Source organism: Polypterus senegalus, chromosome 12 (genome assembly GCF_016835505.1).
Source record: "Polypterus senegalus isolate Bchr_013 chromosome 12, ASM1683550v1, whole genome shotgun sequence".
NCBI classification, from domain to species: Eukaryota; Metazoa; Chordata; class Cladistia; order Polypteriformes; family Polypteridae; genus Polypterus; species Polypterus senegalus.
Window position 1 is genome coordinate 54,113,149 of NC_053165.1, and position 14,813 is coordinate 54,127,961.

At 40.2% G+C, this 14,813-nt stretch overlaps 1 protein-coding gene across 2 annotated transcripts in view; it reads left to right on the plus strand.

The window, feature by feature from the left end:
• Positions 1–8,651, plus strand: part of znrf3 (zinc and ring finger 3) — a 136,873-nt gene extending 128,222 nt beyond the window's left edge. For both annotated transcript variants that reach the window (XM_039771414.1, XM_039771415.1), the window contains exons 6-9: positions 861–1,028; positions 3,330–3,432; positions 3,657–5,267; positions 7,559–8,651. In XM_039771414.1, coding sequence (XP_039627348.1) covers positions 861–1,028; positions 3,330–3,432; positions 3,657–5,267; positions 7,559–7,617 — 1,941 coding nt within the window. In that variant the 3' untranslated portion in view covers positions 7,618–8,651. The remainder of the gene's footprint in view (positions 1–860; positions 1,029–3,329; positions 3,433–3,656; positions 5,268–7,558) is intronic.
• The last annotated feature ends 6,162 nt before the right edge of the window (positions 8,652–14,813 follow it).

Here is a 14,813-nt window from a genome sequence, read left to right on the forward strand (position 1 = left end):
TGACTGTGGGGCCGTATCATCAAAATACCACTGGGGAGAGGGGAGCAGGGTGCAAGACAGCAATTTTGTTTTGGCTTCTCTAAGTTAGTAAAGATGAGAAAGGGATCTATCTGGGCTTCATATACTTTTATGTGTGATATGTCCAGGACCCTGGAAATGAATTCTGTGGTTTCTGGCTAAGGACCTGCCTTGCCTTTAAAAAGCTGAGCTTGATGTTGAGAAGGAAGCACAGCCACAGACAAATGCTCTTCTGACAAGAGGAAGGAGACTAGAAATGTGGCAAGTGAGCAGGGCACACTCGAAGAGTGTTGTGGGTAAGAGGAGCAGTTCCCAATATGGTTTAAAGGGCTGCCTGTTTGCACAGGTAGGCCTTGCGGATCATTAGATCTTTGTTATTTTTACCACTGTGTAAAAATACACAGAATGTATTTTGCTGACCTTTCCTTATTTACTTATTTTTATTTTATATCTTTTTACATTTATAGTCTCCTGGGTTTTGTTTGAGTTCACCTACTTGTTACCACTCCTAACAATGGATTGTGATGTGCTGGCACCCTTCCAAGGGTTGGCTCCTTCCTTACACCCACAAAACTGCTAGAATAGGCTGCAGCACCCCATGACCCTGAATTGCATTATGCAGGTTGCAAATAGTATGATGCGCTGTGTTATAGTAAGAGTATCCTCATGCATCATACTCGGAGCTTAGTTCCTGCTCATAAAAGTGGTAATGATGTAGGAATGGGAGATAAGTTTAGGCATAACTTCCAAAGTCTTAAATATGCTTAAATCATATAAGTGAAGGAGGGCTACATACATTCCAATCATTCACTTATTAACATGTTACTCATTTTGTAAAACAGAGTTCCTTGAACAGAATGGCAGTCCAGGCTCTTGAGAAGATGGAAACAAGAAAGTTTAAATCCAAGAATAAAGGCTACAGAGAGGGTGGTCCTGCACCTTCGGATACCCTGAGCAGCAGCTCAACGTCTGACTGTGCTATCTGCCTGGAGAAGTACATTGATGGGGAGGTAAGTTCAACTCCCAAGAGCAGCTAGATTAGAGAGTGTGAATGAAGGATAAAACCGTTCATGGCTTTAATTTTCCATCCACCCATCTTAATTCTCTCACCACTCAGACTCTGATGTTGCTTCTGCTGCTGTCAGTCTGATTTTCATTTTTAGGTTAAGAAGTGTTCTTTGCATTTAGCAGCCACAGATTGCAGGGTTTCTTTTTGAGTTTTTCAGTTGCCATATAAAGGTGGGAAACGGGGTGTTGTAGTAGATCAAAAGAAAATACGGCAAAGGAGGAGAGGAAAGCAAGTATAAAAAGATGAATGTCATCAAAGAACTAAAAAAGAAAAAAAAACAGGAAGATCCGATGAGCCACATTCATTGTGTGGGTTTTCAGGCTTGGTGAGCCCTCTTGGTTAGGATTTAAATGCTTGAGCGCACTGCTCTTCTGGCTTTGTGCCGTCTTTATCAGCTCCATGCCCATCTAAAGAACTGTCCTTTTGCAATACAATTCATTTCCTCTCCATTGCAATTGGTAGGAGGGGGAGGCCAGAGAACCCAGTAAAGAGATTTAGAGGCTTACAGGTCCACATAGTAAGCTTTTCCAATTCCTTTGTGATTTGTTGTAAACATGTGTTTTTTCCCCTCACCAAGTCTCTCAATTATTTATTTTTGTCTTTGTGAACCAAGAGAGCCACCAAAGTGCAAACTTATCCATGAGATAGATGCCCAAGTTTGAACCAAAAACCAGAACCTGTTTATAATCTACATTAGTTTCTCACTGGGAAAACCAGTCCTTCCCTACAGAGAGTTGTATTGGCAACAGTAAATTAGCTGCTTGTGTGTCAGCCACAGCATAATCTGGTATTCCATCAAGAGCTAGTTCCTGTTTTATGTCATTTACTGCTGACATACAGTATATTTCATTTCCCCAGAATACGGTTTCTTGGCCAAGTAGGTAGAAAAGAAGGTTGGATGAATGTTTCCAGCACCAAAACTCTCTGTACCAAAGCTGCAACTGACTGTCACGTTTTTCTTGGTTATCTGATGATCTTCACAATTCAAGAGTAATAACTTATTTCCTTTAACTACAAATTTTGCAGTGCTCCCACACACCTTAACTGTATTAAGTGGATTAGATGGATAAATTACTCTTTGGACTGATATCCAAGAGTCCAGCCTTTCACAACACTATGATTTTTCTCACCATGTGCTATGAAGTGAACTTCTACTTTATTTTGTTGCACTGCCATCTATTGTTTTTTCAGGGTACTACACAGCAGTCTGGCTAATGCACTTTGCATAGTACTGCTAACTGGGTTGGCTGTGTCTGTTTTTTAAAAGCACTTTCAATAGAGTTGAATTTCACCTGCATATTATTGGAGAAATGCCACAAGAGCTTCAAATTGATGATATGATTAAACCTGGAATGGAAAAGTGACATTTTTCTTAGTCAGTCTGATGTTCATAGGGTAAATATTGTCACATGTACAGAATACAGTGAAATTCTTACTTGCATGTTGTAAGCAACATGTCATTATGATCAGTGTCTATTACTGCCTTCCCTTGTGCTTATCTAATCCATAATTTTTGGACCTGGAACTCCCATATAGCTATTGTTCTTGTGTGTCTCCCTAGTCATTAGTCTTTTTCTGTATCATTCTGTCAGTCCCCTATAATACTGGTGCTTCAATATTTGTTTGTTCAGATAAAGTGAGTGACAAACAAGGTTGAAATTTGCAGCCTTAAGCTTTTCAGTCCTGTGTATTAACCACTAGATTCCACTGCCTTCACTTTCTTACTTGTAGACCAGTCTTTTTGCTTACATGATCTCATTTCTCTGCTGTTGGTATTTCATCAGAATTAACCAACAGGTCATGTTTTGCTATTACATGATGAGATCGCTGGGTGTAATTGTTTTGTGCAAACAGGCAGCAAGGACATAATATAGGCTGTTGGTCCCAACGTGTCTGTTAAATAACTAAAATGTCAAAAGAGCAATCTGGAAAATATGAGCGACGAAATCCGATTTGGTTACCCTTCAGCTGGAGCAGGCTGCTCCGCATGAGTATGTTAGACCCCAAGAGTAGACAGGCGCTCTATTGCCGGTGTGGGGCCAATCATTCTGTCTGTCAGTCAAACGATACTGTCCATGAGCCACGCAATTCTGTACACATGGATGGGAAACTGATCTTCAGAAGGTTGTTTGTCTTTATAGATTAACAAATTGGTTTCTGTACTTCTGAATTAATTTATTTTCCCCAGAAGTTAATTGTGAAGACTAAATTTTTTTTTGTTTATTTTTATGGTAATCTGTAGGAACTCCGTGTGATCCCGTGTGCTCATCGCTTCCATAAGAAATGCGTGGATCCATGGTTGCTGCAGCATCACACGTGTCCACACTGCAGACACAATATCATTGGTGAGTTGGGTTCCTTAGCTGTGAAAGTCAGCTGTCTGGTAGGCTGATTGTGTGAAAGAGGGTGGATAAAACATCTGGATTCCCAAAAATCTATAGATGAGGATCCTTTAAAAATGTCCAGTTGATTCATAATGGAAAATATCAATTTGAGCTGTCCAACAAGCTCTGGCCACTAGGTGGCTTGAGTATCACTAAGGATAGTGACAATTTGTTTCTTTTTACAGAGCAAAAGAAAGGGACCACTGGGCCCATCTGCATGGAGACAGGTAATGCTTCTCTTGGCCGACAGCAGCGCGTTGTGCTTCCTGTTCATTACCCAGGACGTGTGCACCGAGCCAGCCAGATGACTGCCTACCCAACCCGTACAAGCATGGATCCTCATGGCAATCCCATTACAGTTCTGACTGTGGACCAGCATGGAGATCGGAATCTCTACCCACCTCAATCTGCTGCCTTTGTTAGGAGTTACCCCCCCATCCACCTAGACCACTCTTTGAATCCTCACCACTGTGGCCTGGAGCACAGGGCTGCTTATGCCTTGCCACCTAACTTCAGACGGCCCAAGATTAATGGACGCAACTTTTCCAGGGCGGCATGCTTCTCCCAATACGAGACAATGTACCAGCATTATTTCTTCCAAGGCTTGAGCTACCCGCAGCCAGAGGGCCAGGCCAACATTGGACCTCACAAAGGTCAAGCTCGAGCTTTTCAGCAAGGCCTCCTCTTCCCAACAGTGGTGCACATGGCACCTACTGCTTCCTCTCGCCATGGGGAGAGTGGAAGTTCTTCCAGCTTCAGCTGCTACCATGGCCACCGGTCAGTTTGTAGTGGCTACCTGGCAGACTGTCCTGGCAGTGACAGCAGCAGCAGTAGTTCTGGTCAGTGCCACTGTTCCTCCAGTGACTCTATGTTGGACTGCACAGAGGTGAGCAATCAAGGAGTATATGGGAGTTGTTCCACTTTCCGTAGCTCTCTGAGCAGTGACTATGACCCTTACATCTACCGGAGCCGGAGCCCTTGCCGGGGGGCAACACTGGAGCCTGGAACTAGCTGTCCACCTGTATCCCAGGATGACTCTGCTGCAGCACCCAGTCATGAGTGCCACCGGCCCCCACCCAGGGCCTCTGTCTTCTCAGGGGACCAGCTGTCTAGCTGTAGCCTGGAACCCAACTACAGCAGTCATTCTTCATTAGAACCCAGGGAAACTAGTACCACTACCTCAGACGGAGCCCTGGAAGGGGCTACACCAGACCTTGCAAGCTGGGAGAAGGGGGCAGAGGTGAGTGAGCAGGGAGCAGCCTGTAGCTGCTGCTTTGAAATCCCTCCCACTGCTGCCTTGGATGGCCGAGGAGCTGAGGTGGGCGGCACTCTGCTAGTGGGAGCTGCCCACTGTGGTCGGGGCCTGGAGCCAAGGACCTCTTTAGGCACTGGCCCTCAGTACTTGTACAGTGTTAACATGGACCACTTGTGCCGGACAGAGCCAGGGAATTCTGAAGGTCTGCCCTGCTGCTTCTATGAGGAGAGAAATGTCCCACGAAGCAGTGGGAATTTTTACTCGGAGGACTACGCCGTCAGTGTGCAGTACATGCAGACGGACACAGACGTGCCTGCTCTGCAGGACCAGAGAATCCCCATCATCCCGGAAGACTTAGACTGTGAGCCAGGAGCACCGGCAGTTGGAAGCTTGCTTTCGGCACAAGATGGGCATAGTGAACTTTTTGTCCCAGCTGGGCCATTCCGGGGCCGCCTGCATCCCCTTCAAGAAGGAGCTAGGGCCTTGTTTCATGGAAATGGCCCCTGTTTTCATGAAGCGATGGGAAACGGCAACAAGGCAGGTGAGTCATCATCTGAGTACCTTTGTTCTTTTTGAAGAAGTCATTATAAAGTAACAGTTAGGATTTACTGTACTAATTCCTTTCGTAATGCTTTGATCATGTCACCTGTTAATATCTGTTTGATGAAACTGAAAAGGATCCGCTCCTTCAATCTCTCCTCTAAGTTCATACCTCCTAGTCCTAATCAGTCTGTTTGCTCTTATCTGGAATTTCTGTAGCACTGCTATGTCTTCGTGTAATATGGTGACCAAAACTGTACATAGTACTGCATGTGTGTGTAGTATAACTTAAGCATAACCTCCATTGACTTGTACTCCACACATTGTGATATATATAACCAAACATCTTATTAGACTTCTTGATCACTTCAGTACACAGGTGTAATAGTGGACTCTTCACTGTTTAAATCCAAAGTCCTTCTCATAAGGGGTACTTTCAACTTTCAGACCTGCCATTGTGTTTTTAAACATCGCATTTTCACTTCCTACATGTAATACTTTACATTTACTCAAATTAAATTACATCTGCTAGTAGTCTTCCAAAGCCGGTATGCTGTCCAGATCCCCCTCTAACAATTTAGCTGATTCTGCATTATCTGCCTTCCCACTTATTTTGGTTTAATCTGCAAACATACCCACCTTGTTGTTTATAATTTTACTAATTGTGCTGCCTGTTTTAAGATGGTTTAAAATCTAAGTACTCATTGTAGACTAGAGCATATTCATTGTCAATATTTGCAGTGCACTATCTATTGGAATGCATTTTGTAATGCGTGGAATATTAAAATGAATTGCATTGTTTATTCCAACAGATTTAGCATCACAAACATTACAACTTCTTTTATGAATAACATACCAAATGGCACATAACAGTGACATATCCTCAGATGGACACATAGATACATTAACTTAACACTTGTACCTTTATTAAAGTGGATGAAGGTCATTTATATATTAAAAATATCAGCAGCCTTAGCACTGCACCTTGAGACACACCACTTTTACATCACCCAATTCTAAAAAAGTCTTCACATCATAATCCTTTCTTCCAGGTGTTTGAACCAACTTTTCACCCATTCCCATGCTGTGCTTTGAGTATCCACTTCTTATAGTCTGACATGGGACCTCATCAACAGCTTTTCATAAATTAAGACGAATATCAGACTATTATAGTACCCAGCTAAAGAAGTGTTTCTGTTGATCCGTCAGACTTTTTTTTAAATTTTTTTTTTTTTTAACACTTTATACTTTACCTGTCAAATGGTGCTATATCAAAACTCCCAACATAAATGACAATGATAGCAGCGATTGTGTTCGCTGGGCCATTTGAACTTTTTTCTGTATTACCTGGATTTTTCTGTCTCAGGTGGGTGACATCACACATGGTCACCAGAAATTAAAACCCTTTGCCAACAAACTCTTCTGCTGAATCTGAAGCCTTCACACTGCAAGACCTTTTCCATGTAGGAGACACAAGAAAGTGAAGTGCAAGGCTGCTATTCACATGCAGTATTCCTAATTTATTGTCACCTCTCCTCCAGTAAGGCAGGCCGTAAATTTGAAGGGGCCAAGAAGGTGGATGTGTGCCCTTCTAGCTGAGGCAGCCCCTAAAGTCAAGACTTTACTTTAGATTGGAAGACTGGTAAGGCGGAGGCGTTGGGGGTGTAAGGTAGCAGCTCGGCACCAGTGGTCTGTTTTGTCATATAGTGCCTTGTGTATTGATTGTACAGTGCCATATCTGTCTATTTCAGACTGTGCCCTATCTAATACACATCTTTATCTATCTGTTTTATGTTAAATTCTGTACTCTGTCTCTTAATTGTATAGTGCCATTTTTGTATATAAATTAATTTATCTCTCTATCTTTCTTTATTTCCTTCCATGTCATCTATTGATCTACTGTAGTGCCTTCTGTGTACCTGTCTTATTGTATATAGTGCCATTTCTCTCTTTCTGTCTCACATAGCGCCTTTCATATTTATTGCATACGGTGCATTTGGCTTAGGATTTGACAGATTTCAAAAGCATTTTCAATTTTATTTTGTATATAATGCCTTTGCTATTTATCCATTTTCATTGTTAATGCTTTTTATTTTTTATTTGTCTTATCAAAACTAGAAGTGTAATTTTATGCTGACCAAGTAAAAACCTTACAATGGCAGCAATTTCTTCTTCATGCAGGTGCATACCTCTGATTGTTCCTGTCTGTCATTATAGCACCTTTTGTCTGTCCACTTATCTTTGTGGTTTTTTTGTTTTTTTTTATTTTATTTTTATTTTCTGCCCTTGCAGGGTCAGCAGGACCACCTCACTTGGCGGACAAAGACTGCACAGCTGACCAGAGCCTCTGACTTTTATTTTATTTTTTATTTTTTTCTTCTTCTCAAGTTCGGCCATACGGGAAGCAGCTTTGTTTTTTTTTTCCACTTTTTTGTTTTTCTTATGTTTAAAACATTTTTTAGCTTTGAAAAACACCCAGAAGTGGTAATATGGAGAAAACCCAGCACACCTCTTTCCTGCACACTTTTTTTTTTGGTTTCTGTTATTTATTTGTTTTTTGTTTTTCTTTTTCTTTTTATTATTATTGTTTTTTTATGAAATCCAAGTTGTGCAGGTGCCATCAGCTCAGTCTTTTTTTTTTTTTCTTCTTTTCCTTCCCCTCAAGCACTCAGGGCCACCGTTGCCTTAGTCATCACCAGCTGGTGATGGAAGTCAAACCATTTGTAAAGCGAACTGACAGTATGAGCATGGAACATGGTACACATTGGTGGGGATTGGGGGAGTTACAGTAGGCCTCAATTTGTTTGTTCTGCAGACTTACTACTGTTTCTGTGAAATATGATCTTTCTGCAAAGTGACAACCAGAATAATTAAAAGAAAAAAAAAATTATTTATGCAAGGTTAGAATGGAGTGCTGCGGCGTCACAGTGTGGGGTACTTGAGGCACTAAGTCATTTGTATTGTGTGGAGCACTTAAAACAGACAGAAATGAGGACTGTATGCAAACGAGTAAGAGTCTAAACAAGGTGTAAAATTTAGAATTTTCTCCGTCATTACCATTTGAAAATGTTTTTAAAAAGCTAGAAAATCAATCTGTGTATATTTCTGTATATGTATAGCAGCACATTTCATTTATGGAAATATGTTCTCTGAATATTTATTTACTAATATATTTATCTTTAAGCCATGTCTTATGATGAGTGTATGGATTCGATGGATTTTTTTTTTTGAGAATCACTAACATGAGACTTTGTAAATACATGATAATTGCACACAAAGATTAAATATTCTCTGACCAAAAACTGAATTTTAAATTTTAGTACTATACAGTTTTGTAACAAAGTGTACAAAGGTCTGTAAAAAATACAATTTTATTCAAGTAAAATGCTGCCCTCCTGGTGTTTTTCTTTAACCTGATGTTTTGGAAGCAAGTCCTTAGTGGCCTGAGCTAATGTCATACCTAGCGCTCCATGTAATCAAATAAATACAGAAGCAGTTCAAAATCTCTACTATATCTATCAGTCTTGTATAGTGCCTTTTCTGTATGCATGTCTGTAATGTAGCACCTGCTGTGTTTTATTTTTGTATAGTGCTTTTCAAAACTGTCACATAGCACCTTCTAATAGCAGTCTGTTTATCTCTACTATATAATTCTTTTCTTTTATTGTTTTATACAGCACTTTTGTTAGTTATTATATAGTACCATTCATAACTGTGTACTATATAGTGATTGTCAAATACAACATCATTTATCTAGTACCTAGTAACCTTCTTATTTCTGCATATTTGTATCTATCATCTAGTGTCTTTTATTCTCTACTAGTGTTATTTACATCTAATATTGTACACTTCTTTATCTATTATATAGTACCTTTCTTATCTATGTGTATATTTATGAATTTTATAAGGTGCCTTTCATTTCTGTCCTATTGCATGTACCTTTCATATTTGTTTATATTTGAGCTTTAGATCTATTTTACATAGTTTCTTTCATATATACAAAACAGTTCCTTTTGTATCTAATTATATAATACCTATCTTATCTGCTATATGCTACCTTTCTTATTTTTATATTGATGTATGTATCTTGCAGAGTGCCTATCTATTATTCAGCATCTTTCTTCATCAATAATATACAGTAGTACCCTTACCAAATATAGCACTTTTTATATTTACAGTATGCATATATTTAATATAGTGCCTTTCATACCTGTTGCACAGTGCTTTTCACATTTATTATATTGTGCCTTTTATCATTATATGCATGTCATACATTTTTATTTACTTTACAATATTATTCATACCTAATATAGTCACCTTGTCTGTTGCATAGTACCTTTCTTATCCAGGTACTGTATTTATGTATGGATCTTATATAGTGCCATTTATATCTGCCTGTGTATCTATTCTATCGTATCTTATGTACATATAAATGCACCTATCATATAGAGCATTTCACATCTGTGGTGAGATTCATCAACTTTGTCTAATATAGCGCCCTTCTTCATGTGTCTGTCTTTTACCATGATGTGAGTTTGGTTTTCTACTAGAGGCTGTGACCTTTCTGGTGTTATTTGCATGTTCTCTCTGTGTGCTTGTGGATATTCCAAAGGCGTGCACCTTCAACCTGGCATCTCGAAATTAGCAAATGTCTCCAGTCCAGGAAGAGTTCTAATAGCATGAAGCTGGAGGGGAAACTTTAATGTGTGGTAGAGCTCTGTGACTAAGGTTTGGTATTAATTTGGTTGAAGCAAGATAATTGTTTTTAATTTTAAAATCTGGATGTTTCATGTCAGTACTTGGAATGAATGCTCACTTATTTCTGCCCCGGAGGACCCAATTGGAGATATTAGAGAAGAAAGGGGTGAGCTTCCACCACATTGACAGAGGACAATGAAGTCCTCCAGCCCTGAAAAGCCCCCATCGGTGGTTTCCTATCTTCAGGTGCTCTCCCAATATTCAACAGTAGATTCCCCTAAAGTGTCTCCACACTCTTGGAAGCCACCATCACAACTTTAGATAGAAAAGGGCTGTGCCTCCATAGTTATCTCCATTCCATCACATGTCCCTTGAAGACATTACAATGAACCTTGGTACAACTTTACACTATTTTCTCCAACAATAATAGCATGCACAGGGAGCAGGGCCAATTACTCTAGCAGATCTCCCCAAAGAACTGAATCAAATGTTATGGGATGAGAAGGATGAATAAATGACCTACTGGGCAAGGATGTGTCCTTATCTGTTTGAGAACTGAGCACTAGTGTCCCCAAGATCCAACCAGACATAGATGAGTGGTTGCTCCAGGAATAGTCAGTTACCTGTATTTTTATGAGGCTTTGTCTATATTGTAGATGCTCACGACCCCCATTAGTAAGTGCTGCGCTTTTGGACACTCCGAGAACTGCATATGAGCATTATGGATTTTAATTTATCTTGGAGGTGTGGTTATAACTTGTATCCCATCATCCAGGGTGCGTACCATTTGAGGCCCAGAATGGCTACCAGCCCTCTCAGATGTGAGCTGGACACATTTATTATGTTACTGACTCTCCTAAAATCTGCCACAAACACTTTGGGAACTATTGGGATATTTGCAGGTAACCCCAAATGCTCAGTAGCTTTTCATAAGATTTACAGTCTGCTCTCCTTTCATGAGTGTATTTTTCTTGAAGGTATTTTATTACAGCTCTTTTGTTTGGGTTCTTCTCTGTCGCAACAGGTTGTTTTCTCCTTACTTCTCCTTTCATTAGTTTGTGACCTCTTTGTGTATTGGAGGACTGCACTCTGCACAGCATACCAGTCTGTATCACACTACCCAGTTTCCTGGAAATCCAGAGATTTCTGCTTCTGTGCATTTTAATATGAATGCCCACACACCCTCAAGTTAAGGAAAAAAAAGCTACAATTAAAATTTAAAAAGGTGTGGATGGAGGACAGGGGAATTACACCCTTGAAAGTAGGTTGGCTTTGGGTGCTACAATGAAACAATGCAACCCTATTTTAAAATCCAATACAAGTTTCCCACTAGGGACAAATACTATAAAGGTCTATCTTCCTGTCTATATAGTACCATTGGCAATATGCCTGCGTAATGCCTCACCATGACTAACTGCCAAGTCAGAAATTTTTTAGTCTGTCTATCTGTTTTTCTTATCTATCTAATCTCCCTTCCTATCTATCTACAGCTGTGGCCAAAAGTTTTGAGAATGACACAAATATTATTTTTCACAAAGTTTGCAGCCTCAGTTTTTATGATGCCAATGTGTGTTTGCTCCAGAATGTTAGGAAGAGTGATCAGATGAATTGCAATTAATTTTAAAATCCCTCTTTGCCATGAAAATGAACTTAGTCCCAAAAAACCATTTCCACTGCCTCAAGCCCCATCCCTTCCAGCTCTGATGGTTTTTAAGATGCCACTCCTAATGTTGATTCAGCCTGCAAGATCGGGGCACCACCAGTGCAGAGCTTGCTCAGGAATGGCAGCAGGCAGGTGTGAGTGCATCTGCATGCACAGTGAAGCAAAGACATTTGGAGGATGGCCAGGTGTTAAGAAGTGCAACAAAGAAGCCACTTCTTTCCAAGAAAAACATCAGGGACAGATACTGCAGACTGATACTCTGCAAAAGGTATAGGGATTGGACTGCTGAAGACTGGGGTAAGGTAATTTTCTCTGATGAATCCCCTTTCCGATTGTTTGAGTCCTCTGGGGAAAAAAGGTTGTCAAAATTTTGGGTCCATGGCCAGGAAACTCCCCAGACCTTAATCCCATTGAGAACTTGTGGTAAATCCTCAAGAAATGGGTGGGCATACAAAAATCCACAAATTCTGACAAACTCCAAGCATTGATTATGCAAGAATGGGCTGCCATCAGTCAGGATTTTGCCCATAAGTTGATTGACACCATGCCAGGGCAAATTGCAGAGGTCTTGGAGAAGAAAGGCCAACACTTCAAATATTGACTCTTTGCATAAACTTAATGTAATTGTCAATAAAAGCCTTTGAAACTTATGAAATCTTGTAATTATACTTCAGCATACCACAGAAACATCTGACAAAAAGATCTAAAAACACTGAAGCACCAATTTGTTTGAAAACCAATACTTGTGCCATTCTCAGAGGTTTTGGCAACGACTTTAGTCTATAAAATAAAATATGAATACGAATAAATAGTTTAAATAAATTTTTCTTTGGAGAGGTTTTTTTTTTTTCACCCAACATCAATGCAGTTTTTCACAAACACTGGGTGGCACTGTTGGCACATCACATTCATTCGTTTTATTTTTTTTAGGCATCCCTGAACATGATTTGTCTGTTTTTGCAGTGATATGTGTGCCTGTTTTGTATGTTAAAATAATTCAGAAAAGAGTAGCTGAATCTGAACGACCCTTGGCCATATCATTAGTGCTGTAATATAATAAGAGTTTTTTAATTTTTTACCAAAATCTCTCCAAAGATTTGTGCTCCGTAGATATGAGCTTATATTATTTTTGCACTATTTAAAGCACAGGCTCATGCCGGACTGCATCTGACGTCTTTACCCTCAGAATGGTTATGAAGATTGGCTGCACCCCTGCTGGGACAGAAGCATTGCAAGGAACAACAAAAGAAATGAAATCGCATATTGATACAACACCATGTGTCTAACATGCTACAGAGCTTTTTTTTCTGTGTTTGGACTGCCAAGTCTACCATTCATTTAGATTTGTGTTGTTTTCCTCTAAACCTGTTTAATCGTCTTGGTTCAAACTATTCAAAGATCTGCACCTCCTTTGTCCCCGAGGCAGGATATTCTAGTTGATTTTGTGAGCCTTGTGCCTAACTCCATTGCCCAAGGCCTGACCCTGTCTGGAGAGGTCAGTGCAAATGCTCTGGTACCACTTCTGGCTACTCTTAAACTTCCTAGTGAAACCAGAAACTCCAGCCATTTTGCACTTCCTTGTGTTTGGCTATATGTTGGTGCTGAGAGATGATGTGCTCTGAGCTCCTCTTTGGTCTCCAGTTTCCCTTTCAAGAACATGAGGATGATTGATTCCTGATATTCTGAGTGAGGAATGCCATGGCATCTCTCTTCACCAGCAAAGACCAAGTTCCCATAGTCCCAGGTATGTGTGGCAGCAGGGAAGAGGCTGCATGTGGTGATATGTTGTCAATGCAAGGCAGTGTGTTTGCTGACCAGCTGGAATCCTTTCTGGGTTCTTAGCATTGGATAGTTCAGAGCCTCCATTTTAGCATCAATCTATGGGGGCACACCTGTGTTTCTAATAACACTAGAATTAACTCTTTTTATTGAGTGCTACAGGATGGTCAAAAAATGTGAAAGAGTACCAGGATTCCAGGAAAGTGAAATCATTGAGGCCGATGGCTGGCAGAGTGGCACTGGAGTAACTTTAGGGATCCACAGAGAGGAATCCAGGTTTGTATGGTAAACTATTAAGGGAGTCTGATGTTCCAGAATTCTGAAAGGGTGACTTTGTTTTTCATCAGATGGGGCGACTGAGAGGCCATGTGACATCAGTTACTTTTGAATTTTGGTTTTAATGCGCCAAAATAATGAAGGCAAAGGACATGTCTGTCTCAGTGTGCCAGTTATGGTTATCTCTTTTCTGGGCATTGCTAGCAAGTCCTCAGATAGGCCTTGATATTCTGTTTTGGCATATCTCATTGAAATGAAAAGTCTGCCAACTCTGAAAACCTCAGAAATGTCTGTAATCTTAAAAAAGCAATTTTTTTTATTTTTTTTTTTAACGGAGGCAGCTGTTGAAACGCAGCGAGAAATAATGAAATTCAGATGGTTTACAAGGCGTGGAGGTTGAAAAATCTACTAGGAGATTTCCACATACAAGTGTTTCCGTTTAGAGCCTGGCCTTTCAGCGATTTGGCTCCTCAGACCGGCCCGTGTGTGGGAGGTGGGGTGGAATGTTTTCATCTCTGCACTGCTGGATTCTGCACTGGATCACATTTTATCTTTTTATATTGATCTACTGGCTTCCCATGCCATGTAAAGTAAATCTGCTCCTGAAAAATCCATGTGTAATATAATATTGCATATCATGAACACCTAATTAAGAGTAATTTAAATGGAAAATATTACAAGCGTTCCCTGGCTCCAATAAATAACCTCCATTTACGCTCATGTAAAACCAGAATACATGAAATGGGCACAGTGTTGCCTAATATTGACACTTGTCATTGAAACAAATATTAAGACATTCTCCTTTCGTTACTTACTATTTCACTAGCTACACTTAACCTTTCAAAGACGGATAAGAGAATAAATGTAAAAATAACATTCCTCCTGCACCTCTCTTTGATATCTTTTCATGTTTTAAACTCTCTTGCCTTACATGTACCTGCAGCAGTCCTCCTACACCTCTGCTTGGTATCAATATGTGTGTCAACCACTCTTGCCCAGAACATCCTCTCTTGATCGCGTTCCGGTAAAAAACTGCATTTCAGACACTTTCATTTCAAAACATAACAGACTCTGTGGGGCGAGTTATCTGTGCTTGTAGACAAATGTGAAGGTCGATCTTAGAGTTTCACG